Raw genomic sequence first — 13459 nt, 5'->3', positions numbered from 1 at the left:
TCTCTCACAATAGTGGAGAAACATTAAAAAGTTATACATCAAGGGTCAGGAGTATTAAATTTGGTATGCCTCAGGGATCGATAATTGGTCCCTTCCTCTTTATATGTTACGATAATGACTTCCCAAAGATAGTAAAAAATGATACCTTCATTACAATGTATGCAGATGACACTTCAGGCCTTTGTTGGGGAAATAATACTCTTAATCTCGGCATAGAGGTAAAATTTTTTTATAGATATTGCAAAGGAAAGTTTGAAAATGACAATCTAAAAGTCAGCTTACAAAAAACAAATATAATCCCCTTAAATGCTGGTGATTTGCACACTTGTATTGATTCTCAAGATAGCAATATCGTAGGGAAAATCTGCAGTGAGTGTAAATTCCTAGGTATATGCATAGATAGCAAACTACTATGGACACAACAAATTGACAACTTACGTGCAAGGCTATCATTTAGCCTGTATGTTTGAAGAAGAATAGCTCCATACGTCAATAGCCAAACAATGAGGCTGATGTATTTTGGTTTAATACATCCATTTCTAGCATATGGTCTGCACTGTGGGGTGGGGCTTCCAAAACTCATGTAGACCAAGTATTTAAACTCCAGAAAAGAGCTTTGAGAATATCAGGCAAAAAAGATGCTTGAACATAATGTAAGGAATTGTTTATAGAATTTAAAATTCTGACTGTCTATTCAATGTATATGTTTGAAACAATAGTATTAACTGTAGAAGATAAGAAAAATACCTGTTGTAATGCAGAAATTCATGATCACAATACTAGACAAGTACAAAATTACCATATGATACACAGAAGACTGAAAAAAACTGCAAACAGTCCATATATTAATGGAGCAAAATACTTCAATGGACTGCCAAATGAACGGAAGTTAATAACTGGAGAGACATACAAAAAACATCTAAAATTGTGGTTCACTGGGGAGTGCTTCTATATATAGCCTACTGTAGAAACTAAAATCTAAAGTATTATTATGCAAATAATTTGGACTACATTCTTAAGTTCCTATTATAAGGAAAAATTAGATTGTATACTTGACCAGAAGAAGGGATCGGTTGGTAGGACATGTTCTGAGGCATCAAGGGATCACCAATTTAGTATTGGAGGGCAGCGTGCAGGGTAAAAATCGAAGAGGGAGACCAAGAGATGAATACACTAAGCAGATTCAGAAGGATGTAGGTTGCAGTACGTACTGGGAGATGAAGCTTGCACAGAATAGATTAGCATGGAGAGCTGCATCAAACCAGTCTCAGGACTGAAGACAACAACAACATACTGTTGTTCTGTACTACCAATTGCTATGCATGTAATTACATGTTTCACGCAAATAAATTACAAATCAAATACAACAAATACCATCAATAACAAAAAGAAAGCTTACATACAAAATACCTTTAAAACCTCATGATAATTTTTTTATCATCTTATTGATAGAAAAGCTTTAAAAACACAGTACAAACATAGTAAAAACATTAGAGTTATGCCGGCTGATGTAAAATACAAGATAAAATTTTATACAAATATACCTAACGTAAAAGCACATAGTAATTTCTTAAAAACAAATACAGAAAAGTTAACATAGTAACAGCCTTTTCACATTTCCAAAAACATTGATTAAATGTAAAAACATTAACCCTTTACAAGGGGACATTACACTCTCTCTTATCATACTCCAAGACTTGATCAACCTAATTACTGACATTATCATTGTAAATTACAAAAAGACATTAACAAAAATGCAATAATCTCCTGTATGATGCACCAGACCTGTAATACTGCCATTTTCCATGTGAGCAACTGATGTTAAATTTCAAAAACAACAAAATTGCCAAATCTGTTAACTTCAATGAATAAACAGGCATATTCCAAATATACATGCAAATTGGACATGAAAATAAAACTAATAACCACCATTTGGTGTTAGGAAACCTATTAAACACCTCATAACAAAAAAATGCTGAAAAAGGTTTGCCTAAATACGCACCAAATTCATGCTCATATCATAAATCAGCATGTTGCACTGTATAAGAGCACCATACCGGCTAATCTTCCATCTCATTGCTGGCCTTGTGGACAAATTTTTTCTGTCCATTACTATTCGTAATGGCACACATTCCTGCTCATTGGTCTTTATCTTTTTGTTACAAATATTTTTCACATAATCATCGGGGCAGATATTCACTTTTGCTATGTAAAATATGGTTTGAAATTCAGTTTTGAAATTGGCTTCTCATAATGGTAATCTAAGCATTCTGTTAACAGCAAAATTGGAAAATGTCTTTCATGCTGATTATGTGAAAAATATTTGTAACTAAAAGATAAATATTAGTGAACAGGAATGTGTGCCAGTTGTGAATAGTAATGGAGAGGGGGGGGGGGGGAGGGAGGATTACTTTACCTTACTATGGTATTTTTAATACTAGGATTGTTATTATTAAAAAAAAAAAATGGGCATGTGCATCTCATTTTCAACTGAAGATAGGCTCCATAAATTGTTAATTAATAATATATACAAATTTTATTTTTTGGGATAGTCCAGGGGTTTACAATTACTTTTTTCTGATTGTAATGCTATTTATGTGGGGCAGACAGGGAGAAAACACAAAGTCAGATATAACGAGCATGTTGCACTTAATAGGAAGGATATAGCTGATAGAGCTGGCTTTGCAGCACATTTGATTGATATGGGCCCTGCTCCTCCACACTTGACACCACAGTTTAAATTACAACATATGGGAGAAAAAGATAGGTATTTCAATCTCCTTGAGGAGATGGAGATTTTTTGCAATTTGAATTCTTGTAATTGCACGTTGCTTAATGAGCAGACAGTTACGAAAAGTGCCCATTTTTGGGAGCACTCTGAAAGCTGCTTAGTGCATGGTAAGAAAGCCATCCACAAGGTCAGAAGAGAGATGGAGGATCTTAAACAGTGCAACTCGCTGATTCACAATATGAGTGTAAACTTGGTGTGCATTTAGGCAAGCCTTTTCATCAGCATTTTTTAAATTTTATTTTATTTGTGTTATTAAACAGGTTTCCTAACAGCAAATGGTGGCTGTTAGTTTTCTTTTTGAGCCCTACTTGCAATGTATATTTGACATATACCTGTTTATTCATTGAGTTACCACAGTCACCCACTTTGTCAGTATTGGAATTGAATGTCAGTTGCTCAGGAAGAAAAAGGCAGTATAACAGGTCTGGTACATCATGTGGGAGATTATTGTATTTTTGTTAATGTGTTTTCATTAACGTTTGTAAATGCCTGTTGAGAATTTATACTGCTAATGTCAGTCATTAGGTTGGTCAACCCTTGGAGTATGATAAGAGAGAGGGTGTAATGTCCCCTTTTAAAGGGTTAATGTTTTTGGAAATGTATAAAGGCTGTTACATATGTTAACTTTTCTGTATTTGTTTTTAAGATTTTACTATGTACTTTCACATTAGGTATATTTGTATAAAATTTTATCTTGTATTTTACATCAGTGGGCATAACTTCAATGTTTGTATTATATCTGTACTGTGTTTTTAAAGTTTTTCTATCACTTAAGATGATAAAAAATCATTATGTGATTTTAAAGGTATTTTGTCTGCAAGCTTTGGTTTTTCTATTGATAGTATTTGTTGTATTTGATGTCTGCATGTCGTACGCTTTAGAATATAAGGGCACTCACAATGCTTGGTTTTGCAATACTGAACTTAGCTAGTTGGCTGTGTAAGCTACAAATTCACTGTGCATTGAATTGGCAACTGCTAAATTTAACTGCTAAGTTTACAAGATAGACTCTTCTGTAAATTTAGAAATTATTGTATGCAATGAAAGTGAAGATATCTGTTCGAATTAATCATCATACAACATTTTCCACTCATAGTAAATGTTGTGCTATTATGATCTGCACCTACAGGGTTTGAATAATTTGCTATGTATGAGAATCTTTATATTTGTATACATTTTTCTGTTTCTTTATTTTTTGGTGGTGGGTATAAATAGGGCTACATTTGTGTTAAGATCCTCATGTCGGATGGTTGTTCTGTATTTTTAGTGCTAATGATGATCACACAGTGACTGAAATTGATCTTAAAATAAAGGATTTAAATTTTCATGACTGATGCTACCATTTATCTAAACTATATGTACAATAATATGGTCATGGTACACACAGTTCCCAATGGAATTAGACATCAAGGATATCTCTTCGTAGCATGGTCATAATCATTTAAAAAATGAAAACATGGCTATGTTTGAGAATCTCATATGCTTTCCTTTTTGTTTCAGTCTTTACAAATTTCAAGTGGATTTCCCACACTGTCTTAACCTTCACCAATAGTTGTCATGTTTTGAGTATCCTTTTCACGAGTCAAGTTCATTCAGCCTACTTGTCCTCCTCAGTAAAACCTCTCGCCACAACAACTATTTTTACAACCTAACCTAACGTAACCATCTTATCTTCACACCTTAGTTATTCTTATACATGTGGTGGAGCCATTAGAAGAATATCTCATTCTCAGTTCTTTGGTTCTTATTACTCTAGTCCTTTAAGTTAATTTACTCAATAATTTTGTAAGTACTGGCATTTGTTAATAATGTGTCCTCTGTATCCTCTCCTTCCGGAGTTACTTTTATATATACAACGTATCTTTGAAAAGCCCTTAAAAATGCCCCTGGAACAAGCAGTTAAGATTTACATCACTGTTCCATACTATGCTAGAGTGTGTGTGGAAATGTATACCCCTTTTTTTTATATTTCTGCACTACATTTAATATGTTTGGTAACTCTCTATTGTTCAACAGGATGCTCACTAAACTATTGTTGGAATATACCCCAGATTATACATAGGCATTTTATACTTTCTTTCGTAATGCTCCTGTCATCATGTCGGAGGAGTGACATGCTGTTAGGTGCCTGCAACTTTTACCCCCTAACACACTAGTTAATCACAAAACTCTGACACTGCCGTCCTGGGTCGTGCACACATTTAAGCTTGTACTTCCAGTGGCCTGCAAAAATCCAAAAAGTTGCTTTACATTACTAGATTGGAGAATGCCTTCAAAATTTACAATTACCTTATTCCTGTAAGAACTGTCTCAACACCTTTTTCTGCAGAAAGATACTTCCCAGACAGTTGTAAATCAGTGTGGTGATGGTGTTGCTCCCATATTCTCTTTCTCTCCTAATGTGATATAGGTCATACTTTTATTGGGTCCACCAAATCCTTTTCTCACACACTTAAATCGATGACAGGTACAATAAACAATCCAAAATAAAGTATCTTCCTACTTTCTATTCACTTTCCTGAGGTAATTTTCCCTTTAGGTAGACTCTACCCAGGATTGTTGAGCCTACCCACTAGCAGCAGCTAAACTAGAGATTTGAAACTGAATCCTTACTCTCACGTGCTTAAGTGTTGGTCAGTGAACCTTCTCTTTCTCTCATTAAGTGTGATAGTGCTAACCTATGGCACATAAATCCATCTCCTAGAACTCACTCTCAGATATGCAGTATAATTTTTGTCTTGTTTTTGTCTATTGTTTGTTTATAACATGTCATGTATCAATGACTCTTACTTCAATATGAAGAAATGCTAATTTGCAGTTGACCCATTGTCCCATGCCTCTTACATATTATCTGAGGAAATGTTAGGCACTCTCCTTGTTTTAAGTGTACTGCCCTTATTAAACCACATGTGAGAGAGAACAAGATGTTTGCCATTGGTGCTGCAGTAGTGTGATTTCGTATCTCTCACTTAAATTGAAAGGGCTAAATGTAATTAAACTATTAGTCTGTATAATTAATAATCTTAACACTTCATTATTTAGACGTAGTAATAAGGTAATGAGTCTGACTTTTACATTCTACATATCTTTAGTATTTCTATATAATATAAGCCCTTCTCTTGGCTAAGAACTAAGAGACACATGGTTTTTTGTTTTTAAAAATCCCCCCACTGTTTATGTATGTATGTTGTTGTTGTTGTTGTTGTTGTTGTTGTCGTCTTCAGTCCTGAGGAGACTGGTTTGATGCAGCTCTCCATGCTACTCTATCCTGTGCAAGCTTCATCATCTCCCAGTACCTACTGCAACCTACATCCTTCTGAATCTGCTTAGTGTATTCATCTCTTGGTCTCCCTCTACGATTTTTACCCTCCACGCTGCCTTCCAATACTAAATTGGTGATACCTTGATGCCTCAGAACATGTCCTACCAACCGATCACTTCTTCTGGTCAAGTTGTGCAACAAACTTCTCTTCTCCCCAATCCTATTCAATACTTCCTCATTAGTTATGTGATCTACCCATCTAATCTTCAGCATTCTTCTGTAGCATCACATTTCAAAAGCTTCTATTCTCTTCTTGTCCAAACTATTTATCGTCCATGTTTCACTTCCATACATGGCTACACTCCATACAAATACTTTCTGAAATGACTTCCTGACACTTAAATCTATACTCGATGTTTACAAATTTCTCTTCTTCAGAAACGCTTTCCTTGCCATTGACAGTCTACATTTTATATCCTCTCTACTTCGACCATCATCAGTTAGTTTGCTCCCCAAATAGCAAAACTCCTTTACTACTTTAAGAGTCTCATTTCCTAATCTAATTCCCTCAGCATCACCCGACTTAATTCGCCTACATTCCATTATTCACGTTTTGCTTTTGTTGATGCTCATCTTATATCCTCCTTTCAAGACACTGTCCATTCCCTTCAACTGCTCTTCCAAGTCCTTTGCTGCCTCTGACAGAATTACAATGTCATCGGCAAAACTCAAAGTTTTTATTTCTTCTCCATGGATTTTAACACCTACTCCGAATTTTTCTTTTGTTTCCTTCACTGCTTGCTCAATATACAGATTGAATAACATCGGGGAGAGGCTGCAACTCTGTCTCACTCCCTTCCCAACCACTGCTTCCCTTTCATGCCCCTCGACTCTTATAACTGCCATCCGCTTTCTGTACAAATTGTAAATAGCCTTTCGCTCCCTGTATTTTACCCCTGACACCTTTAGAATTTGAAAGAGAGTATTCCAGTCAACATTGTCAAAAGCTTTCTCTAAGTCTACAAATGCTAGAAACGTAGGTTTGCCTTTCCTTAATCTTTCTTCTAGAATAAATCATAAGGTCAGTATTGCCTCACGTGTTCCAGTATTTCTACGGAATCCAAACTGATCTTCCCCGAGGTCAGCTTCTACAAGTTTTTCCATTCATCTGTAAAGAATTCGTGTTAGTATTTTGCAGCTGTGGCTTATTAAACTGATAGTTCGGTAATTTTCACATCTGTCAACACCTGCTTTCTTTGGGATTGCAGTTATTATATTCTTCTTGAAGCCTGAGGATATTTTGCCTGTTTAATACATCTTGCTCACCAGATGGTACAGTTTTGTCAGGACTGGCTCTCCCAAGGCCGTCAGTAGTTCCACTGGAATGTTGTCTACTCCGGGGGCCTTGTTTCGACTCAGGTCTTTCAGTGCTCTGTCAAACTCTTCACGCAGTATCGTATCTCCCATTTCATCTTCATCTACATCCTCTTCCATTTCCGTAATATTGTCCTCAAGTACATCGCCCTTGTATAGACCCTCTATATACTCCTTCCACCTTTCTGCTTTCCCTTCTTTGCTTAGAACTGAGTTTCCATCTGAGCTCTTGATATTCATACAAGTGGTCCTCTTTTCTCCAAAGGTCTCTTTAATTTTCCTGTAGGCAGTATGTATCTTACCCCCTAGTGAGATAAGCCTCTACATCCTTACATTTGTCCTCTAGCCATCCCTACTTAGCCATTTTGCACTTCCTGTCGATCTCATTTTTGAGACGTTTATATTCCTTTTTGCCTGCTTCATTTACTGCATTTTTATATTTTCTCCTTTCATCATTTAAATTCAATATTTCTTTTGTTACCCAAGGATTTCTACTAGCCCTTTCCTTTTTTACCTACTTGATTATCTGGTGCCTTCACTACTTTATCCCTCAAAGCTACCCATTCTTCTTCTACTGTACTTCTTTCCCCCATTCCTGTCAATTGTTCCCTTATGCTCTCCCTGAAACTCTGTGCAACCTCTGGTTGTCAGTTTATCCAGGTCCCATCTACTTAAATTCCCACCTTTTTGCAGTTTCTTCAGTTTTAATCTACAGGTCATAACCAACAGATTGTGGTCAGAGTCCACATCTGCCCCTGGAAATGTCTTACAACTTAAAACCTGGTTCCTAAATCTCTGTCTTACCATTATATAATCTATCTGATACCTTTTAGTATCTCCAGGGTTCTTCCAAGTATACAACCTCCTTTCATGATTCTGAAACCAAGTGTTAGCTATGATTAAGTTGTGCTCTGCGCAAAATTCTACCAGACGGCTTCCTCTTTCATTTCTTAGCCCCAGTCCATATTCACCTACTACATTTCCTTCTCTCCCTTTTCCTACACTCGAATTCCAGTCACCCATTACTATTAAATTTTCATCTCCCTTCACTATCTGAATAATTTCTTTTATTTCATCATACATTTCTTCAATTTCTTCGTCATCTGCAGAGCTAGTTGGCATATAAACTTGTACTACTGTAGTATGTGTGGGCTTCGTATCTATCTTGGAAACAATAATGCGTTCACTATGCTGTTTGTAGTAGCTTACCCGCATTCCTGTTTTCCTATTCATTATTAAACCTACTCCTGCATTACCCCTACCTGATTTTGTGTTTATAACCCTGTAGTCACCTGACCAGAAATCTTGTTCCTCCTGCCACCGAACTTCACTAATTCCCATTATATTTAACTTTACCCTATCCATTCCCCTTTTTAAATTTTCTAATCTACCTGCCCGATTAAGGGATCTGACATTCCACGCTGCGATCCGTAGAACGCCAGTTTTCTTTTTCCTGATAACGACATCGTCTTAAGTAGTCCCCGCCCGGAGATCCGAATGGGGGACTATTTTACCTCCGGAATATTTTACCCAAGAGGACTCCATCATCATTTAATCATACAGTTAAGCTGCATGTCCTCGGTAAAAATTACGGCCGTAGTTTCCCGTTGCTTTCAGCCGTTCGCAGTACCAGCACAGCAAGGCCGTTTTGGTTATTGTTACAAGACCAGATCAGTCAATCATCCAGACTGTTGCCCTTGCAACTACTGAAAAGGCTGCTGCCCCTCTTCAGGAACCACACGTTTGTCTGGCCTCTCAACAGATACCCCTCCGTTGTGGTTGTACCTACGGTACGGCTATCTGTATCGTTGAAGCACGCAAGCCTCCCCACCAATGGCAAGGTCCATGGTTCATGGGGGGGTGTTGCCAATAACGATGCATATTATTTGCAGAATAATGGAAAAACTGGTAGAAGTGGACTTCCGGGAAGATGAGTTTGGGTGCTGGAGAAATGTAGGAAGATGAGGTGATACTGGCTGTAGTTAGAAGGTAGGTCAAAGAAAGGCAGAAACCAGAGTGCAGTTCTGTGAGTCAAAGAACATGAAAAGGAAGCAGCAGTTGATATGGAAGTGAGACAAGGTTGTGTTATTCAACTTATACATTGAGCAAGCAGTGAAGGAATCCAAGGAAAAATCTGAGAATGGAATTAAACCTTGGGGAGAAGATTAAAAACTTTGATGTTTGGCAATGTAATTGTAATTTCATCAGAGAGAGTAAAGGACTCGGAAGAGCAGCTGAACAGAATACATAGTGTGTTGAGTGGAGTTTATAAGATGTACATAAAAAGGTGGAACAAGGCTAAAGGGATGTAGTCAAATTAAATCAGGCAATGCTGAGGGCATTAAAGTAGGAAATGAGGCACTAACAGTAATAGATGAGTTTTGCTATTCTTACAGGAAAGGGTTTTGCTATTCTTACAGCAAAGTATGAGGCAATAACACGAAAAAGATTTATGAAAAAATAGATGTTGGTAACTTTGAATACAATTTCATGTATTAGAAAAGCTTTCTGAAGGTATTTGTTTGGAATGTAACTGTGTATTTTATATAGCATTCCGAGAATGCTGCATCCTGTTGGCACCCTATAAGTGACAACTGGGGTATCCCATCCTTGTCGCCAGTAGTGGGGTATTGCCCACTCGTCACTAATAGGGTTCTTATAGGATGCAGCATTTTTGGAATGCCATACAATAATTTCCAACAAATAACGTTAGAAGTTTTATTTCCAGAAAAGCAAATTGACAATACTTAACTTTACTACAGCAAGTGTCACTAACAAGAGGCAACGTGAAAACAGAACAGTTCTTCCTATACACAGAGTCCAAGGAAACACTTGTCTGACAGCATAGCACTAATCATGTTGCAGGTTCGGGCCGATCATGTGCGACCAAGGCTAGCAGGAGCTGTATTTATATGCAGCTGTTGCAGAGAGAGCGCTTGGCGTGACACGGTGCAGTCCAGTTCCGCACACCATTGGCCGCCGATTATTCACAGCCTGCTCTGGTCTTTCGTTTCACGTCTCCTTTCTGACATTTGTGGTTGCACCAGAATAGTGTACAGAAGCACAATGTGAATGAGAAACAGTTAAAAAAGAAGAGAGTTCAAGCTTTTTAAATGAGTTGCTACAGAAGACTGCTGAAGGTTAGGGGGTAGATCAAGTAACTAATGAAGACGACACACAGAATCAATTTAGGAAAAAGATATTTATGGCACATCCTGACTAAAAGAAGATACCGACTGATAGGACATGTCCTGAGCTGTGAAGAAATCATCAGTTTGTTTATGGAGGGAAATGTAGGGGTAAATAAGTATTTGAAGGCTGGAATACTTACGCAAGTCTTAAGGGATGTAGGTTGCAGTAGTTCTGCAGAGATGGAAACACTGGATGAACCAGTCTTCAGACTGAAGACTACATCAACAATGTCAAGTGAAATGTACTTTACTCAGCTTGTCATCTGCAAATGACAAAATGATTTTTCGTTTTTATTTTTTTTTATTGTTGTTAATTTTTTTTAAGTACCTTACTTACAGCTTCTGGTGCTCAGTATGATTTCTGCTAAACATGGCTTATTTTATTGCAGGGGACAAACAGCATTGCACAAAGCAGCTGCCCACAAACGCCGCAGCATATGCTGCATGCTGGTAGCTGGGGGGGCCTCCCTCACCATCCAGGATCACCACGGCAACACACCGAGGATGCTAGCACAGCAGGCTGAGGACCAAGAGCTGGCTGCCTATCTGGAGAGTGGGTACCATTCCTCCAATTGCATGTTTTCGTATAAAAACAGTGGTTGTAATCATTAGGTGCAAATGTGGGGTAATTCACTACTACTTTCCTAGAGAAATTGGAGTTTATTCTTCGATAAACTTATATTCTATTTCTGCTGAAAACCATTATGATGGTGGTGTGGATAAAAGTAGCACATGTAAGTATATAGGAAATGCAGTGACATTACAGAAATGAAGAGCTGAAATGGACTTAAAATGAAAAATAACTTTACAGAAGATGTTAAAAGGGCTCACCTGCAACATCGATACACTGCTGTGTCGTCCATGCATATTCAGATACATCGAGCATAAAGTTTGGATATTGATATTGGCAACTTCATGGCTGATGTCTTTTGGTTCCTGTGTTGTATGTGAAGTTATTTCATAGATCTTGCCTTTCGAGTGTCACTGAAGAAAAAATCACTTGTTGTTAGATTCGGTAAATGTGGTGGCCATAAATGTTTGCAGACAGTTCATTCCTTGGTGAAGACATCGTGGACTTATTCCACGTATACCTTAGACTTGCGACATGTTCCCCTTTCTTGCTGGAAGAAGCAGTATTGTTTTTCATATTCAGCGAGTTGAGCACAAAATGTGTCAGAAATTTCCATATATGCAACTACATTGAGGCAACTGTCAAAAATTATCGGTCCAGTGATGCACATTTTTGTTGCACTGCAGCAAAATGCCAATTTTTTTCATCATGTTGCGGTTTCTGAAACACAGTGTTAGGCTTCTCTGTGCCCACTACTTCATGTTCTGTGTGTTCTGTGAATTCATGGTAACTGAAAATATGAAACCATGCTTCATCACTCATGGTGTAATGGAAAGGGTCTAACAAAAGCCACATGCAGGTAATCTGCATGTTGCTGACTGACATCCTCCTGCAACAGCTGCACAACTGCCACATGACATGGCTTCAAATTAAGACTTCTCAATATTCGCTGACAACTACTCGTACTTACATGCGCCTCTTGGGGCCAACATGTATGTGTAGACTTCTTTGCCCTCTGAATAATTCTCTGGCGAATGTCTGCAGTAACTTCTGGTGGGCAAACTGAAGGAATTCCTTGTCATTTTACATTTTACGCAGATCCATAGGTGCACCGGTTTTTATACAGACTCTGTATTACTCTCTTTGCTGGATACTTGCCCCTGAAAATTTCAAGAGTTTCCTTAATCGAACCTTTTTTCATGTATGCTTCCACAATTTCAATTCTTTCGTCTATAGAGAAATTAATTTTGCAGACTGCAAAGAGAACAAATCATGCCTGTTGTCTGGGCTCCGAGGACATTCTGGGCAGAGAGGTTGAGACGTCCAGCCTTGTGTGTGGAGTTTCAACAAAGATCACAATTCGTAGCATTGTCCCCAGACCTGATTGTGGCCATTTGGTTCTGGGTCAGGTGGAAGGACTGAACCAGAGACCATGAAGGTTCAATGACGAGCTAGGCTGCGACTTCCTGGACTTGTGCCACAGGGTTGAGAACTGGAGGGTTCCCCTAAATAGGTCAGGTGCGCACTACACATCAGAGGCTATTACTCAGGTATCTGACTGTGTGTGGGGTGCACACAAGGTGTTTTTAGATTAGGCAACTCTCCATTCAATCCAGATAATGATAGAAAAAACCAGAAGTATCAGTGTAAAATCAAAAGAAGTATCAGTGGAAGATAAAAAGTTGTCTCTTCCACAGCCGGCCGCTGTGGCCGAGCGGGTCTAGGCACTTCAGGTTGGAACCGCGCTGCTGCTACAGTCACAGGTTCGAATCGTGCCTCGGACATGGATGTGTGAGATGTCCTTAGGTTAGTCAGGTGTAAGTAGTTCTAGGTCTAGGGGGCTGATGAACTCAGATGTTAAGTCCCATAGTGCTTAGAGTCATTTGAACCATGTTTTGTCTCCCACAGGTGATAGTATTAAAATCCTAATGGTAAACTGCCGAAGCATTCGCAACAAAGTACCAGAGTTTGAAGTGCTCACAACAAGCAGAGCAGCTCACATAGTACTAGGTACAGAAAGATGGTTGAAAACTGAAATTGATAGCGGTGAGATTTTTGGGGATAATTTAAATGTATATTGAAAGAATAGACAAGAGGGAAATGGGGCTGGTGTATTTGTCGCAGTAGACAAGAAACTTGAATTCACCGAGATAGAAACTGAAGCTGCATTGACATTGTTTGGGCAAGACTCAGTATCAATGGTGGGCATAAGATGAGAATTGGATCCTTCTATGTCCACAAGACTCATCCCCTGATGTAACCAAAAACTT

The 13459-nt window shown here is 38.1% G+C and overlaps 1 protein-coding gene across 3 annotated transcripts in view; it reads left to right on the top strand.

Moving 5' to 3' along the window:
* Positions 1-13459, top strand: part of LOC126282166 (eye-specific diacylglycerol kinase) — a 1350273-nt gene that overhangs the window by 1317736 nt on the left and 19078 nt on the right. For all 3 annotated transcript variants that reach the window (XM_049981691.1, XM_049981690.1, XM_049981689.1), the window contains one exon: positions 11008-11171. In XM_049981691.1, coding sequence (XP_049837648.1) covers positions 11008-11171 — 164 coding nt within the window. The remainder of the gene's footprint in view (positions 1-11007; positions 11172-13459) is intronic.

The sequence above is a fragment of the Schistocerca gregaria genome, chromosome 7 (assembly GCF_023897955.1).
Source record: "Schistocerca gregaria isolate iqSchGreg1 chromosome 7, iqSchGreg1.2, whole genome shotgun sequence".
In the NCBI taxonomy this organism is placed as follows: domain Eukaryota; kingdom Metazoa; phylum Arthropoda; class Insecta; order Orthoptera; family Acrididae; genus Schistocerca; species Schistocerca gregaria.
This window is presented reverse-complemented; position numbering and strand designations above follow the sequence as displayed.